The 16692-nt window shown below is 39.1% G+C and overlaps 1 protein-coding gene across 11 annotated transcripts in view; it reads left to right on the top strand.

The window, feature by feature from the left end:
* Positions 1–16692, top strand: part of LOC126092365 (rap guanine nucleotide exchange factor 2) — a 318859-nt gene that overhangs the window by 197059 nt on the left and 105108 nt on the right. For 10 of the 11 annotated variants that reach the window (XM_049907913.1, XM_049907922.1, XM_049907949.1 and 7 more), the window contains exons 3-9: positions 8239–8439; positions 8772–8927; positions 9106–9245; positions 10510–10732; positions 13607–13743; positions 15161–15449; positions 15954–16113. In XM_049907913.1, the coding sequence (XP_049763870.1) occupies positions 8239–8439; positions 8772–8927; positions 9106–9245; positions 10510–10732; positions 13607–13743; positions 15161–15449; positions 15954–16113 (1306 nt within the window). Of the gene's footprint in view, positions 1–7157; positions 7294–8238; positions 8440–8771; positions 8928–9105; positions 9246–10509; positions 10733–13606; positions 13744–15160; positions 15450–15953; positions 16114–16692 lie in introns of those variants that run through there. The other variant, XM_049907932.1, reaches the window with a different exon arrangement.

Consider the following 16692-nt stretch of genomic DNA (forward strand, 5'->3'; position numbering starts at 1 on the left):
GACTGACTTTTTTTCGGGTTCATGAACATTTTATTTTTATCTGTTATTACTTTTATGTGGTAATTTCATGTACTGACATGTTCCATGACCTTGGAGATTTGCTCCTCAATTTGGCCCTACGGTACTTGACGTGTAAATAAATAAATAATTTCTTCGTACGTCCAACTTTGATTTCTGCGGTTATTTCTCGCAGTGTTGTGTGGCAGTCAGCACTGACAACTCTAGGCAAACGCCGCTGATCTCTGTCGTTAAGTGAGGTAATGTCTGAAAATTGGTCTTCTCGGCGCACTCTTAACACTGTGGATATCAGAATATTGATTTCCCTAACTATTTCCGAAATGGACTGTACCGTGCATCTAGCTTTAACTACAATTCCGTGTTCAAAATTTGTTAATTCCCGTGGTGCGGCCATAATAACGTCGGAAAGCTTTTTACATGACTCAACTGAGTACAAATGACAGTTTCGCCAGTGTACTCCCTATACACCTTGTGTTTTCCGTCGTTATCTGTATATGTGCATATCGCTATTCCATGACTTTTGTCACCCATTGTATTGACGTAGATGTAGACGTAGGTCTAGAAGGGAGGGAATTAGCGATTGACAACGATTATTTTCTGTTGTGTGCTGGGGAATGTATTGGAGTCCCAAGTTGCGCAGGATCCAAAGGCCAGTGAGGCTAGTAACTGAACCTAACGGATAATCCGGGTTGATTTTGGCTACTGTAATTTTTCCTCCTATCTACGTGATTACGTAGCTCTCAATTCGTTTGAGCAATCAATCATTCATGATAGGAAACACAGTCATAGCTCAGTCATTCAAAAATGATTCTGAAATTTTACTTGTTAGAATGAAATCAGGCGATGATTCTTCTTCTCTGCAGGCTCGTGCTTTGCGGCAGTCTACTAATCTGTACAAATAAAATGCCTCGTAATTTTGGGAGCGTTGTATAATCAGTCGGGAAACCTCAGATCAAGCGGATATTTGGCTTTGATGAAGTTTAACCTTCCGAAGAAGTAATGGAGCTCTTGGATTATTAAATGCAGGTTCGTATCCAGTCTTTCGGAAGTCCCTTCTGATTAACAACTACGCAATATATCGATAAATATCATTAATTCCCAAATGTCACATACACACCTTTGTATGAAGGAGCAATATATATATATACACTCCTGGAAATGGAAAAAAGAACACATTGACACCGGTGTGTCAGACCCACCATACTTGCTCCGGACACTGCGAGAGGGCTGTACAAGCAATGATCACACGCACGGCACAGCGGACACACCAGGAACCGCGGTGTTGGCCGTCGAATGGCGCTAGCTGCGCAGCATTTGTGCACCGCCGCCGTCAGTGTCAGCCAGTTTGCCGTGGCATACGGAGCTCCATCGCAGTCTTTAACACTGGTAGCATGCCGCGACAGCGTGGACGTGAACCGTATGTGCAGTTGACGGACTTTGAGCGAGGGCGTATAGTGGGCATGCGGGAGGCCGGGTGGACGTACCGCCGAATTGCTCAACACGTGGGGCGTGAGGTCTCCACAGTACATCGATGTTGTCGCCAGTGGTCGGCGGAAGGTGCACGTGCCCGTCGACCTGGGACCGGACCGCAGCGACACACGGATGGACGCCAAGACCGTAGGATCCTACGCAGTGCCGTAGGGGAGCGCACCGCCACTTCCCAGCAAATTAGGGACACTGTTGCTCCTGGGGTATCGGCGAGGACCATTCGCAACCGTCTCCATGAAGCTGGGCTACGGTCCCGCACACCGTTAGGCCGTCTTCCGCTCACGCCCCAACATCGTGCAGCCCGCCTCCAGTGGTGTCGCGACAGGCGTGAATGGAGGGACGAATGGAGACGTGTCGTCTTCAGCGATGAGAGTCGCTTCTGCCTTGGTGCCAATGATGGTCGTATGCGTGTTTGGCGCCGTGCAGGTGAGCGCCACAATCAGGACTGCATACGACCGAGGCACACAGGGCCAACACCCGGCATCATGGTGTGGGGAGCGATCTCCTACACTGGCCGTACACCACTGGTGATCGTCGAGGGGACACTGAATAGTACACGGTACATCCAAACCGTCATCGAACCCATCGTTCTACCATTCCTAGGCCGGCAAGGGAACTTGCTGTTCCAACAGGACAATGCACGTCCGCATGTATCCCGTGCCACCCAACGTGCTCTAGAAGGTGTAAGTCAACTACCCTGGCCAGCAAGATCTCCGGATCTGTCCCCCATTGAGCATGTTTGGGACTGGATGAAGCGTCGTCTCACGCGGTCTGCACGTCCAGCACGAACGCTGGTCCAACTGAGGCGCCAGGTAGAAATGGCATGGCAAGCCGTTCCACAGGACTACATCCAGCATCTCTACGATCGTCTACATGGGAGAATAGCAGCCTGCATTGCTGCGAAAGGTGGATATACACTGTACTAGTGCCGACATTGTGCATGCTCTGTTGCCTGTGTCTATGTGCCTGTGGTTCTGTCAGTGTGATCATGTGATGTATCTGACCCCAGGAATGTGTCAATAAAGTTTCCCCTTCCTGGGACAATGAATTCACGGTGTTCTTATTTCAATTTCCAGGAGTGTATTTCCTTTTTAATCGTACAGTTCGTATCAGTTATCTTCTGTGGTAAATCTCAATAATCAAATTACAGTTCTTCCAAACCAAGCTCATGCTAATCGGCACGAAGACAATCTCGGAAGCTCCCTTTCTTTTTTTTTTTTTATATACAACCACCAGAGAGAGTACTACAAAGAATACTTATGCGCTCATGGCATAGCTATTGTATGAAACTACTTTGCGCATGGATTCTGCGAGTATGAAGATAGAAAATTTGTAAACGTCATTCAAGGGTAGAATTGTATCAGAATAATTCATCGAATATAAAGAGATATTACACTACGGTAGCCACCGACTTTCACTAGATTCTAACAAAGACTCCACAAGAAAAGAAAAAGTGCGTTACCCCAAATTGCAACGGATACTAAACACGTTATGTAACAAAAGCCTATCAGAGAAATGTACAATATTAACATCACTGTTAGAGTTCCAATGTAGTCTCCTCAGCGTTCATTGTGTCAGTTGTAAAGAATGACAAAAATTAATTAGGTGAGTAGATTCATATGCATGCAAAAGATATGCTATAGCACGCAGTGCGGAAACTCCAAATGAAGTGTCAGGTACACTGCATCTCAAACTTTGTAAATGAACTGTTCGATACCCCGGACCATGACAACCCTCACTGAACGATCCCATACCCCCACAACATTACACTATCCTGCAATCTGCTTCCTTTAAACATTCAAACGCTGAACAACTTTCATACAGTGTCGATAACGGCTTCTCTATTGGCTGCGCGTGCCGTCGTGGATCTTCGGCCACATCCGTAATGTAAAGCCCTAGTTTGTTTCTTTAATCGGAATTTAATGTAAAAATAAACACCACTCACGTATTAAGCTTGTTCCGACTGACCAAATGCTACTTACATGACAATATGAGAAACGATCTGTGATCGTAGGACATCTAATCAACAGGTTGTTACTGTGAATAGGTGAACCCAGATGATGTCGCTGCTACATTGTTAAAGCAGCTCCTTATTTGGCCCTGCGTCCGGCCATCCTGATTTAAGTTTTCCATGTTTTCTCTAAATATCTTTAGGCAAATGCTGGGATGGTTCCTTTGAAAGGGTACTTCCGACATCCTTCACCATCTTTCCCTGATCCGATGGGACCGATGACCTTGCAGTTTGGGCCCTTCCTCCAGATCAACCAGCCAATCCTTATTTCGCCTCACAAGGCCAGAGTCGATCCTACATCAGACCCTCCTACTTCAGAAAAAAAATCTAAGGATGTGCCGGGCACCGGACCCTGTCCTACCGCACCGAAAGTAAATACGCTAACCATTCGGCTATGGAGGCAACCATAATGGGAATTTACCAGGTGAACCGGTATGAAATGAGCGTGAAAATGAAACACTAATTTTGAATTGAAAAGTAAAAACATTTTATTCTGAGTACTAACCATTGCTTTCTATACATTTTGACCACCTTCCTGGCAATTTGTGGACACCAAGCCAATAGAAATGTTCGCCTTTTGAAGCAAACCAATCAGACACCCAATTTTCGACTTCTTCGTAGGAATCGAAGTGTTCCTCACCCAATGCGTGTCCCATTGATGAAAACAAATGGTAGTTGGAAGCTGCCAAGTCTGGTGAATACGGCGGGTGGGATAGGAGCTCCCAGCCAAATGTTTTGATTGTATCCTGAACCAGTCTTGCTTTGTGTGCAGGTGCATTGTCGTGTAAAAAAATTACTTTGCCATGTCTTCTGGCCCATTCTGGTCTTTTTTCGATCAACGCATAGTTCAAATTGATCATTTGTTGTCTGTAGCGATTAGTATTCACAGTTTCACCGGGTTTTAGAAGCTCATGATACACTACACCTTTCTGATCCCACATAACACAGAGCATTGTCTTCTTGCCGAATCAATCTGGCTTTGCAGTCGATGTTGATGGTTGTCCCGGATTAACCCATGAATTTTCCCGTTTAGGATTCTTAACATAAATCCATTTTTCATCGCCAGTAACAATTCGATGCAAAATTGAGTTTCTTTCATGTCTTTGATGCAAAATTTGACAAATGTTTTTTTGGTTTCCATCTGTCTTTCATTCAATTCAAGTGGCACCCATTGTCCACACTTTCGCATCTTTCCCATAGCTTTCAAACGGTCAGAAATTGTTTCTTGTGCAACATTTAGCATTGCTGCCATTTGCTTCTGATTCAAAGTATCATCTTTATCCAATATTGCTTGCAATTCGGCATATTTGAACTTTTTTGGTGGTCTTCCACGTTCTTCATTTCTTACATCAAAATCATTATTTCTGAACCGTTGAAACAATCTTTTGCATGTTGCTTCTGATAGAGTATGATCACCATAAGCCTCGACAAGCATTCGATGCGACTCTGCAGCACTTTTTTTCAAATGAAAACAAAAAATTAATGCTTTCCGCAAATCATCACTTTCTGATATAAAATTCGACATTGTTAACAAGATGAAAACATATGATGTTGTCTGTTCCATGACTTGATGTATACTAAATATCTTTGACAGGTGTCATACCAACCAAACAAAAAAAATTAAGGCTCGTTCACAACAAATGTTCCCTATCGACACATCTTAGCGCACATTTCATACCGGTATAACTGGTATTAAGTTATAAATACCACATACGATCTTTTAATACTTGGGACTTGAGCCGGTACTGTTTGGAAGGAGATGTTTCCCTATGGGGTTTCTTGTGCGAGTTACCCGCGTTCGAACGACGAGGTGTCGGTTTGCACGCCAAGTACTGCTGAGAGTTTCACGCCGCTTTACATATTACCACATTGTACCGGCTGCCCTGTCTATCGCTGACATGACGCCACTGAAGGTGGTATGGGCAAGATTTTCGACGCTACTGCGTCATTTTCTCTGGGGAGATCTTACCTCTTCAGTAGCTACTTTTAGATGAGGCCTCTGTTCTTGTTGTGATGGTGGTCTTTATTCCGAAAATTGACTTTGGTGCAGATATCCACTCGAGTCTACCCTGTGGAAGTGTTTCCACAGGCTGCGCAACTGTTGATACATCATCTACTTGAATGTGCTTACAGTTGTCAATCCTTGGTCTCGCCTACAGTTTTTACCCAACTTCCATCCATTAGCTAATGCTTATTAACCTATCGTTCCTTTTAGTTAAGTTGTGTTTTTTTCCTAATTTCATTACCGCCTCATTAATTATCGGACGTACCCGTCTTATCTTGAGCATTCTTTCTTTTAGCACCGCATCTCAGAAACAAGTAGTTTCTTCGTGTCACCTACTTTTCGTCAATTCTATATAAGGCGACACTCCAGACCGAAACTTCTAGAAAATACTTCGTAACGCTTTAATTTATATTCCGCCTTAACAAATTTCTCTTTTACAGAAATGCGTTCCTTGCTGTTGCAAATCTCAATTTTGTATGCTCTTCGATCAGTGTCAGTTATTTTGCTGCGCAAATAACAAAACTTGGCTACTACATTCGTCGTCTCAATACCGAATCAATTCCCTCCACATACCGCGATTTAATTCGACCATATCCCATTATCCGTATTTTACTTCTCATGATGTTCATCTTACAGCCACCTCTCAAAACACTACCATTCGAATTATTTTCCAACTCCTTTGTCGTTTCTGAGAGAATTACAGTGCCTCAGGCAAACTTTCAAACTTTTATTTCTTTTTCCTGAACTTTTAATTCTTGTTTCGATTTCGTACAGACTGAATTACATGGGGTACAGGTAACGAAATAAACATTTGGAAAAGGTGAAAATCAGGAAGAAGAAAAATAGAGAGGTAGAGGTTGAAGAAGATACGCAGTGCTGGCAGGTTTCAGGAAAGAAATATCGTATTGTACCAAGAACAAGGGGAAACAGACAGGAACGAGACGATGTGATAAACCGGTCTTTTCACACACTAAGGTATGATTGTGGTGATGATCACACAACTTATGTCACACCGTAAAGTCAAGTTAGCAGTTTTTGAAACGGTATTTGAACGAAGGAAATATATTTCCCTAGAAAACTAATATAAAAGAAGGTGACAGTATATTAATTTGTATTGTGACAGAGCGTGCCATATGCTACCCTGCGCGCTGGAAAAGAAAGTCAGGAACGTCGGCGAAGAAGACGCGACCCACAAGTGTGATGTTCACTTTATTAAGCTGTGAGCTCTTAGATACTTTTCAGTGGGAATTTTAAAGTACTCCAGATCATTTTTGTCAGAGAGAGACGACGAAGACATCGACGTTTTGTGATCTTGGTTAATTTGGGTGTGGGAGAGCGACATCACACACGAAGCTGTGCTCATTCCTGTTACACCAGAGACTATCTTTATCAACTCTGTTACCCTGTGGACTCAGGACAAAGACCTCAGAGAGGGAGATATTCCGTTCGTCGCTTTCATGAAACATTTCATGCATAAAGGGAATGCAGTAGTTATTACAGCACCAGAATACTTGAAAAATGTACTCATAATATCATTCTAGATTGATCAATATGAAGCATGCGCAAATGTTATCATGGAAAAAGAAAACAAACATGGAGCTCGTGCAAGATTCTCTCGCGAGTGAATTGGCGCTCACTGAACGTCAGTTTAGGAAGGCGGTGGCTGCAAATATGTTGATGTATATGGTGCTGTTTGGATTTTCACGTAAAAAAGATCCGTAATATGTATACATTATCTGGCCCGATGGATTATACGGACTGTTTCTATAATGTAAATATATACTAATTATAAATCAGTTCCTTGATCACGGTTATGGTGAAAAATGACAGGAGTGTATGACATAACCTCTAACTGTCATAATTGTTTTGTGTTTTGTGACAGATGTGTATGTCATATAGTGCCGTCCTAATATATAAACATCCCCACATCAAAGAAAAAAAGTAAACCTTTTAATGAATCATGTTTAAAAATGTTGGCTGTGTTAGACACAAATGTCAGGTGAACATAGTGATAACTGCGTTCTTCAAAACGCACGGACTTGAAGAAGATTTCTCGGCGAATTTTAGAATAACAGTTGTTCTTTCTGGGTAATAGTGGGTGCATTAATATCGTTTGAGACACACACTAATTTACAACGGTTCCCCAAAATTCTAAACGAAGGAACTACAATAAACCATATATTTTTTACTCTTGTTAAGAGAGGTGTATTGTTAGACAGGGAGGTGAACTGGTTATATTTTGTAAAAGAAATAGTTTTCTTTGGGAACACTAATTTCTCCATCACACATTAGAATTTTGCTTAGTGAAAAATCATTTCCAGTAACTATGTAGTTAAAATTCTTTCGCCTAAAAAAATTGATGGGTCTGTACATTTTTTGGAGTACTGCAAAATATATTATACAGATAAACACAGGAAAACATGGAGCAAGGGACAGATGACGTGGTAGTTTGGTCCATTTTTAGAATCCAGCCAACCACCCAAAACATGGAGCTACGTATAAGATAAATAGTAAAACGAACTCTCTCTCTCTCTCTCTTTCTCTCTCTCTCTCTCTCTCTCTCTCTCTCTCTCTCTCTCTCTCTCTCTCTCCACACACACACACACACACACACACACACACACACACACAGAATTAATTATTTTGGTGTGGTTTAATGTTTTTGGTTGTGTGTTACTTGCATCTGTTTACTTCAATAATTAATTTTTGTTTCCAGTTGGCCCTGACGGGCAGGCCTGAACTTTATATGAAGTCCAACCGGTCTTCTCATTCGTCAGACACAAGTTCGGCATATAGTGGCTCGGACACAATGGCCAGTGTGCAGAGCTCATTAGATGCTGATGAAGTGGATCTGTCTGGTCTCATAGAGTCTATTGTTGACTCAGATGAAGAAGAGGATCTTGCAGAAAGTATTGATGTGAGTACCAACAAGTATATGCATACTGTGTTTGTGTTTCTTCAGTAATCAGTGGACGTCATGTAAAACAGTGTGTGGACTGACACACATGCAGTGTTTGATGCCATGTCAAAAGCATAAACAACTGTGTTCATGAATTCATGTGAATTTGATATTAGTTTGAATCACCTGTTTCAAGTGTTTTGCAATATGGATTATTGTTATTCCTCATTAGAATTATTTAAAATATGTACTGAATTGTAAGCCCTTGTGGAAATCTTAAAAACATTTTTTGGAGTTTTTATAACTATCTGATTTACATCTTCAACTAAAATTTTAATTTTTTATTGCAGAGCCTCACAGTTCGTGACACTGTTAGAGAGTGCCTCGAAAAAGACCCAACAGAGAGAACAGATGAAGATGTTGAGATATTACTAGAATTTACACAGCACCTGAAGGCATTCACTAATATGACTTTGGCAGTTCGACGAGCATTATGTAATGTTATGGTATGTTGTGATATTAGCAGAGTGCATTTGATTCTTTTCATGAAGTGATTGTTTTTGTTTGCTTCTGTAATGTGTTACACATATTCTTTTCTTCCAAAGTTTAATAAGGCTATGTATGAATGCGTTGGAGGAGCACAACAGTAGATTAATGCTAGAAAACTTATAATGCTTTTTGCAGGTGTTTGCCGTCGTGGAAAAAGCTGGTACAATTGTCATGAATGATGGGGAAGAGCTGGACTCGTGGAGTGTTCTCATCAATGGCCATGTCGAAGTCGAACACTCAAATGGTGAAACAGAGCAGCTTCAAGTTGGTGACAGGTCAGTGTTCTAAAATGAAATGCTTTCCCAGTGACTGTTTCTTAAGCACATAGAGCTTTTGAAGATTTTATTTATGTAAGAAGTCAGAAGGTGGTTTTTGTAACAAGAGAGCTCTACATTAGCCTTCAAATATAGGCTCTTTTTAAGTATATATATATATGTGTGTGTTTATGCTAAGAGTATATCAGTTGTCTGTGAATGTTTGTCTGTTAGTGTGTAGAATTGTGAATTGATATACCTTTGGGTATCTATGATTTGATTTCAGTAAAGATGTGGGAGTGCATTGTAAATTGGGCAATTGACTGTATCAAAAGAAAAAATCCAGTGAAAAATTTGTTGCATTCACAGTGAGTCAGATGAGGTAGCCAGTAATTACTGTTTGCCACTCAGATATATTTAGTCACCATGCTGTTTTGAATGGAGTTTTCTGTGTAGGAAAGGGAAAAAAAGTATTTTAGTGGTTAAGAGATGCATGAAGCACCCTGTCACATTTATAATCCATTTGATGGATGAGTATTTTGGTTTTTATGTCATCTAACCCTACATGTAAATTTCCAATTTAATAATTGTATGGTTAAAATCACAATAGTTTATCAACAAATGATCATATCCTGTAAGCCGTGTACCAAAAGTGCTGAGAAGCATACATCTTTAGTATGGTATCAATATGGATAAAATTTTTCCATCTGTCACACAGACTACAACAAACATGCTGCATAACCCATGAAAGGTTTTGGAATAAAGAGCAAAGCTCACTTACAAATGCACAATAGTGGTAAAATGAAGTAATAAGAACTGATCACACTTTGCTTAATATTTATTTTCACATAAACACCAACTGAGCAAGACTATTGACGTAGATAGTATGTGGAGAATTTATTACGTGCTAGAAGTGCAGACAGATATTGATGACCAAATAATTAGGGACACTTTTAAGCTTTCTGATGCAATGGATGAAAGAATGTATTTGTGAATTGCATAGGGTATTTCTTTGTTTTTTGAGCAGTGCCCTCTCTTTGAGAGTACATTTGAATTTCTCTACAAATTTCTCTGCAAATTTCTGTATCTGCTAATTCAATAAAAATATTGGCTTATGAATACCCCCGTACTCGCATACAGTTCTCTTTCTGTAATGTAGTTTAGCTCTTCATTTAACATAGTTCAGCTTTTCCTAAACTCTTTTGAACAGCTAATATGTAATAATGTGTGTTTTAATATTACTGAGACGTCAGATTGTAAATGAAAATCAAAAATATGTTTGTAGTTTCGGCATCTTGCCAACAATGGATCGTCTGTATCATAAAGGGGTAATGAGAACACGTGTGGACGACTGCCAGTTTGTCTGCGTAACACAAGCAGATTACTGCAGAATTCAGCTCCAAGGACAGGAGAATACAAGAAGGCATGAAGAAGCAGGGAGGCTAGTCTTGGTAACAGAGCAGAGAGGGGCTCCAGATGGGTCTCGCCGTGGCCACATTGCTATAAGGGTAAGTGGATAATTTCTACCCAACAGTGCCAGCTGTGGTATCATCAAAGGTGGAAGTGGTTACTTGGTTTTGTTTGCACTATAGCATTCTCCCAAGTAGAGTCCTGTAACCTGATTCAGTACTGCAAACACTACTGAAAACAGGAAAAGAAAACTTTTTTTTTTTCTGTCTCTTCCTGCTCAAGCCAGTATACTGATGCTTGTGCTCACATGATCCAGTGTTGATTGCACTGTCAGTGGGTCATTGCCAACTGAAAAATAATATACTGTGAATGTCAGTCCTCATCAAAGCATCTCCCCTCCTGCAGTTATCACATATTTTAAAGTGTAATATTACAAAAAAGGTAGATTGCTATTCACGATGTAGCAGATACGTTGAGTCGCAGATTGGCACAACAAAAAGACTGTTAAACATGTAATCTTTCGGCCAAAGGGGCCCGTCCGAGGCTATCTCTGGTATGTGGTGAGTAGCAATCTATCCTTTTAATAATATTGTCATTATTCCATCCTCGATTTTTATTGTTTGATACTATGTCCCAATAGCTTAAACATTATCATGTGTATTGTATTTTACCGTAGTCTTTGTTCTGGTAGGGATATAGTTGTTGGTATATTGCTGTTGCTATGATTTTTACCCTTAACAAGATTTAGAAAGACTTACATTGTATTTAAATTTATACTTTATTTACAGCAGTTGGAGCACAGTTTCCTTGCCAAAATTTTGTTTGTTTCACACACTGTAGAAATTTTATTTAACTAATACTAAAACAATGTTTCAAACAATGGAATATGTGTCCTTACATCTGAGCCATAATACACAAGATAATTAGCAGTTGAGGACTACACCTCATCTAGCGAACTACATAGAGGATGGGCATGTATTATTCTGTTTCTTGTGATGTGGATTATTGTAAAAGATGTCCACACTTTTAGTAAGCAGCTTTTGAATTAGCTTTCTCACTATATGTTTTGGAAAATTTCGCTTTTCGTTCATGAATAATGATGTAGTATGACTTTGATTAATATATCATTTGTAACCAAAAAATGAAAATTGAATGACAGGTTCATGCACAAGAAATTACCACCAACTAGCATTTTTGTTAAATTTCCTTTACACACTATTATTTCACTCGTGTTTATGCACAACACAATGTGTGGATCCTCTCCTCCTCTAAATAAGCCATTGCTCACCTGAAGTGCGAAGCCTTGTTCCGTTTGTGTAATATAGATTAATATTAATACTCACCACATAGAGGAGGCACTGAGTCACAGAACAATAATTATTATTTTACTACTAGTACTACTACTACACCTTCTTCTACTTTTCATTGTAGTTGCTTTTTGCCTCTATTAATATGAAAACTTGTTTCTATGTTAATTCGTTTTCCATAATGTGTAACAGAAATCTGAAGTATTTCAAATTTGGCGACTGTGTAAATTATTCATAATACTGGGGAGGGGGCAGAAGGGGAGTGGGAAATGCTGCCTGGTAGCACATTTATTTGACTCTTTAGTTGATGTGTAGAGTATTAGAGGCATTGTAATTTTGATTTAGGGTAAACAGCTCCTCTGTGTTGACCCCATTCTTTTGTAATCTGAGATAATATTCCTGCTCAACTACTAGATCTTGGACATTAATTATGATGCCTTCAATATCAACACTGAAACATCTGTCTACTCTAACAGTGAACTTTCATACTGCCACAAAGACATATTAGCAGTTGGATTGCTTGTGTACAGTGCTTCATTTGGCTGGAATGCAGTGTAACCTATCATATGCCCTGTCTTAGTTGCATCTGGAGCTGCAACTAGTATTTTTACACGTCAGTCAGGAGTAAGTATATACCACAGAATTCCATGCCGCATAAAAATTATGTAGCTAAAAAAGAAGAAAGTTATCTGCCATGTGGTCAAGAAAGTGTAATGACTGTTAGAAACAGTAAATGTGTTTACATTGGAAGATTATTGTATTGCCAGATGGACATTAAATTTCATATTAATGAAGTGTCTACTTCAGTGTCTCACTGTATCGAGATTAATACAGTGAAGGTAGAACAAACCATAGAATGAGAAAAGACAAGCACTCGACACTCAATAAGTGTGTAGGCATTTTAAAAATAGGTGGACACTATACACTGTATCCCCTTTTCCTGCTGTGGGACCCCTCGCATAAAAACTCCTGGGCTCTGAGAATGAACACAAGCGCTAACACTGAGCTATGGTGTTCAGTTGGTTTTTTGTGTGCCTATCAACTGTTCAGTGTCACCACTATGTGGTACATAGTTGCCCTCACTTATTGTATTTTTTTTTAAATATAGGTTAATAAGACCTATCGTATTTATTTAGCACAGCAGAATTTTGATGGTTACAGAAATTGTTGATGGACTTTGAATATGAGCAGAAGTTGGCCACAGTGCTGTTGCAGGAACTAACCTGAAGTTTATAGCAATTGTTGGCAGCCATAGCAAACTAGAGCAGGATTATTTGTAATGGTACTTGTACTTCTTTGTATCCAATTAAAAACATACTCTTGCATCACAGTGACTTGATGATCCTTACCTTTTTACGTTCTGTGCTTTTATCGTACCCTTAGAGAGAGAGAGAGAGAGAGAGAGAGAGAGAGAGAGAGAGAGAGAGAGAGTGTTTACAGGCACAGTAACTGTCATAAACATGTAGTTCTGCTCATATGCTGCCCGTGTTTCTGTTTCGTAATTTCCATTTGTCTCTTGCAGTTCCTTTATTTTTTTCAGATGGTTGGTACCATCTCAACCCCATTTTCAGTGCCGAGGAAATACTGTCTTTTAGAACTAAATGTAGGTTTTAGCTGTCTGTATTAGCTGTTTGGTATTAAATAGTTCTTTGTTTTGTTTCTCAGGGGACACCAGAGAGGTTAATGTTTCAGTTGATAGAAGAAAATTCAATGATTGATCCTACATATGTTGAAGATTTTCTACTTACACATCGAACTTTCATAGATAATTCAGTAACAGTTGCAAATCAGCTGCTTGACTGGTAAGTTTTACAGTAATATTTGATCAAATCAAATCCTTGTATTTGTATGAAGACAACATTGAGGTTGCTGGAGACATCATCTAGTACAAATTATTTCTTTAAAGAATATAATATTACAATATAATTCTGTGTTACATATTTAATTTACATAAGTGGCAATCTAAATTTTTATTATACAGCTTATATTGTACAGAATTTAGTTTACATTGTAATTAAATTATCAAATCATTAACATGGTTACATCTTGTTCAGAAACATTTTGCCAATGTATGCAAAGTTATTTTTAGTCTTGAATAGCCTAGTCAAGGGGACATTGCTCAGGTTTCTGTTCCTTGTTTTATCAGTATGGACGTTAGCCATAAATTTATATGTATATGCGTTCTCTTTGGCATAAACAAGAACTTGGAGTGCTCGAACAGTCCACAGGTGTACTGCCGGTCCATAGTGTCCCACGGGCACAATATTTCATCGATCAGACATGTCGCCATCGTCAGGTGCGCTGACGAACTGAGCTCCTGAGGGCGGGCAGCCGTATTAAATCCCCTCCCCTCGCAAGGGACACTATGGACCGGCAGTACACCCGTGGACTGTTGGAGCAAGAAATACGCTGGGAGAAACTGAAGAATCACAAGAACTTGGAGTATTTACTAACTTGGACAGTAAGTATTTTGTATTCAGTGAACTATTTTTTCAAGAAGTTGTGTTCTGTAGACCAGAAATGCATCTTATTACTTTCTTAGCTCCAGCAGAGTTTCCCCATATAGCCCATAGTTAAAATGTGATTTGAAAAATGAATAATATACGATCAGGAGGAGGTTATGATTAAACAGCTTTTTAATTTTTTAGTCAGGTACACTACTCTCAATAATTTATTAGAAACTTTTTCTATCTGGTTATTCCAACATAAATTATTGTAGAGATGGGTGCCTGAAGGAGAAAAGTGAATGTTCTATTTTATTAGCATTTAGCTTTAATCTATTATCCTTGAACCACTGAGTTGACTCTTTTATCAAGAGATCATTCATTTGCACCATGATCTTTTCATCTGTCTCAGATGTGATGAAATTGGCACAATGAACATACATCACTGCTTTACGTGACACAAGACTGGGCATGTCATTTACATATGTAACAAGCAGGAAAGGTCCCAGCTCAGAACCTCTGGAATGTGGAACTCCATATCGTACATACAGAAAATCAGATGTTTTGTTTGTATTTATGATCACCATTTGTTTTCTGGTAACAAAATATGTACAATACTTCACATTTTTCTTGCTATACCACGAGCCATTTTCAGTTTTAAGTGGTGATCATTTGTTTGCCGAATATATGTGTGTGGGCGCGCGCGCAAACCTGGATTTATTTTTATCCATCTAAAATTGTGAATGAACTAATTAATGTGTATTTTTATGTGTAGGTTTAATGAACCGTGCATCAGGGATCGTGTTACAAGGGTGGTGCTTTTATGGGTGAACAATCATTTCACTGACTTTGAGACAGACCCATCCATGATGGAGTTCCTGGAAACATTTGAACAGTGCTTGGAAAGAGAGAAAATGCAGGGCCAGCTGAGGCTCCTGAACATTGCCTGTGCTGCAAAAGCAAGGACACGTAATGTGACTCTGGCGAGACCCTCGAGGGATGAAGTGTTGCAATTTTCAATTATTGGTGGCTTTGAAATGGGTTTTGGTATATTCATATCCCAGGTAATGCACATTAAAAATATTCACCATTTCAATTTTCATAGTCTGAAAAATGACTCACTTATGAAAGTTCATAGCTAATTTTTAACTGTGAAGAAAATAAATGATTGTAGCATTACTGACTTGCGATAAAGCAAGATATGATCATCCAATTGTTGCTTGAAGTAAAGAAATAATAATAATCACAATAACAATTACAATAATAGCCAGGCTCTCAGCAGTAGCAGTTTTGGTTTTGTCTGGTAATTTGTTTTCAATGGTCACACAAAGGAATGCCATAAAGTCAAAGCATTTTGACTCTGGCATCTCATTCTTTAACCTTTTCTGTGTTAATATTGTATTTCTGTCTGTGAGAGTCTGAAAAATTGATGTTATTTCTAATGTTATTTGGTTCACATTTCATTTTTGTTTGTTTGACTGTTTAAGAATAGTAAGCTGTTGCTGACAAATTAATTTATTTGAAAATTATGTGTGTTTTACCATTTCTTCAATGTTTGAAATTTATAGGTCATCAAAAAATCAAAAGCTGAAGATGTTGGTTTGAAGAGAGGAGACCAGATTCTTGAAGTGAATGGACAGAGTTTTGCACATGTTAGCCATTCGAAAGCACTAGAGATTCTGAGGGGCACAACCCACCTGAGCATTACAGTGAAGTCAAACTTGCTAGGTGAGACAAACGGATAGAAATCATTGGTAATGTTGTTAAAAGTATGTTGGTAAATTAAGGGTTGAACTTTTCTGTATATATTTTGTATGCGTAAGGTAATACGTGATGAACATTGGTTTTAATGTTCCATAGTCTCTTCATGGATGAGACAATGACATTAATACGATTTGCAAAATATTTTCATAGTTGTACTGTGGACACATGCAGAACATGAAAAGAAAAATTGTCACAATAATGAAGACATATGCGTTGGATAAGAGGTGTTAATCGGAAAGAGAATAATCATATTCACAGTTACTTCTGTAAAGGTTTTCATACTATTCAAATTTTGGAAGAATTTTTGCTTTTCTTTTCCTCTTGTTTTCCCACACTTACTGTCTCATTTTGAACAACATGATTTTTGTATACGCCAAGTATTGCTGATGTGTATGATGACCATTTTCACTATTCCATTTGTTCTTGCACACTGAAGTATGTTAAGCCCAAGAATGAACAGTAATATGAAAATAGTTAGCTATTTGTATGTTCCATGAATCATATCTGCAACATCTTACTGTGATGTAGAATGAGTCAGTTTTA

This window comes from Schistocerca cancellata, chromosome 1, assembly GCF_023864275.1.
Source record: "Schistocerca cancellata isolate TAMUIC-IGC-003103 chromosome 1, iqSchCanc2.1, whole genome shotgun sequence".
Lineage (NCBI taxonomy): Eukaryota > Metazoa > Arthropoda > Insecta > Orthoptera > Acrididae > Schistocerca > Schistocerca cancellata.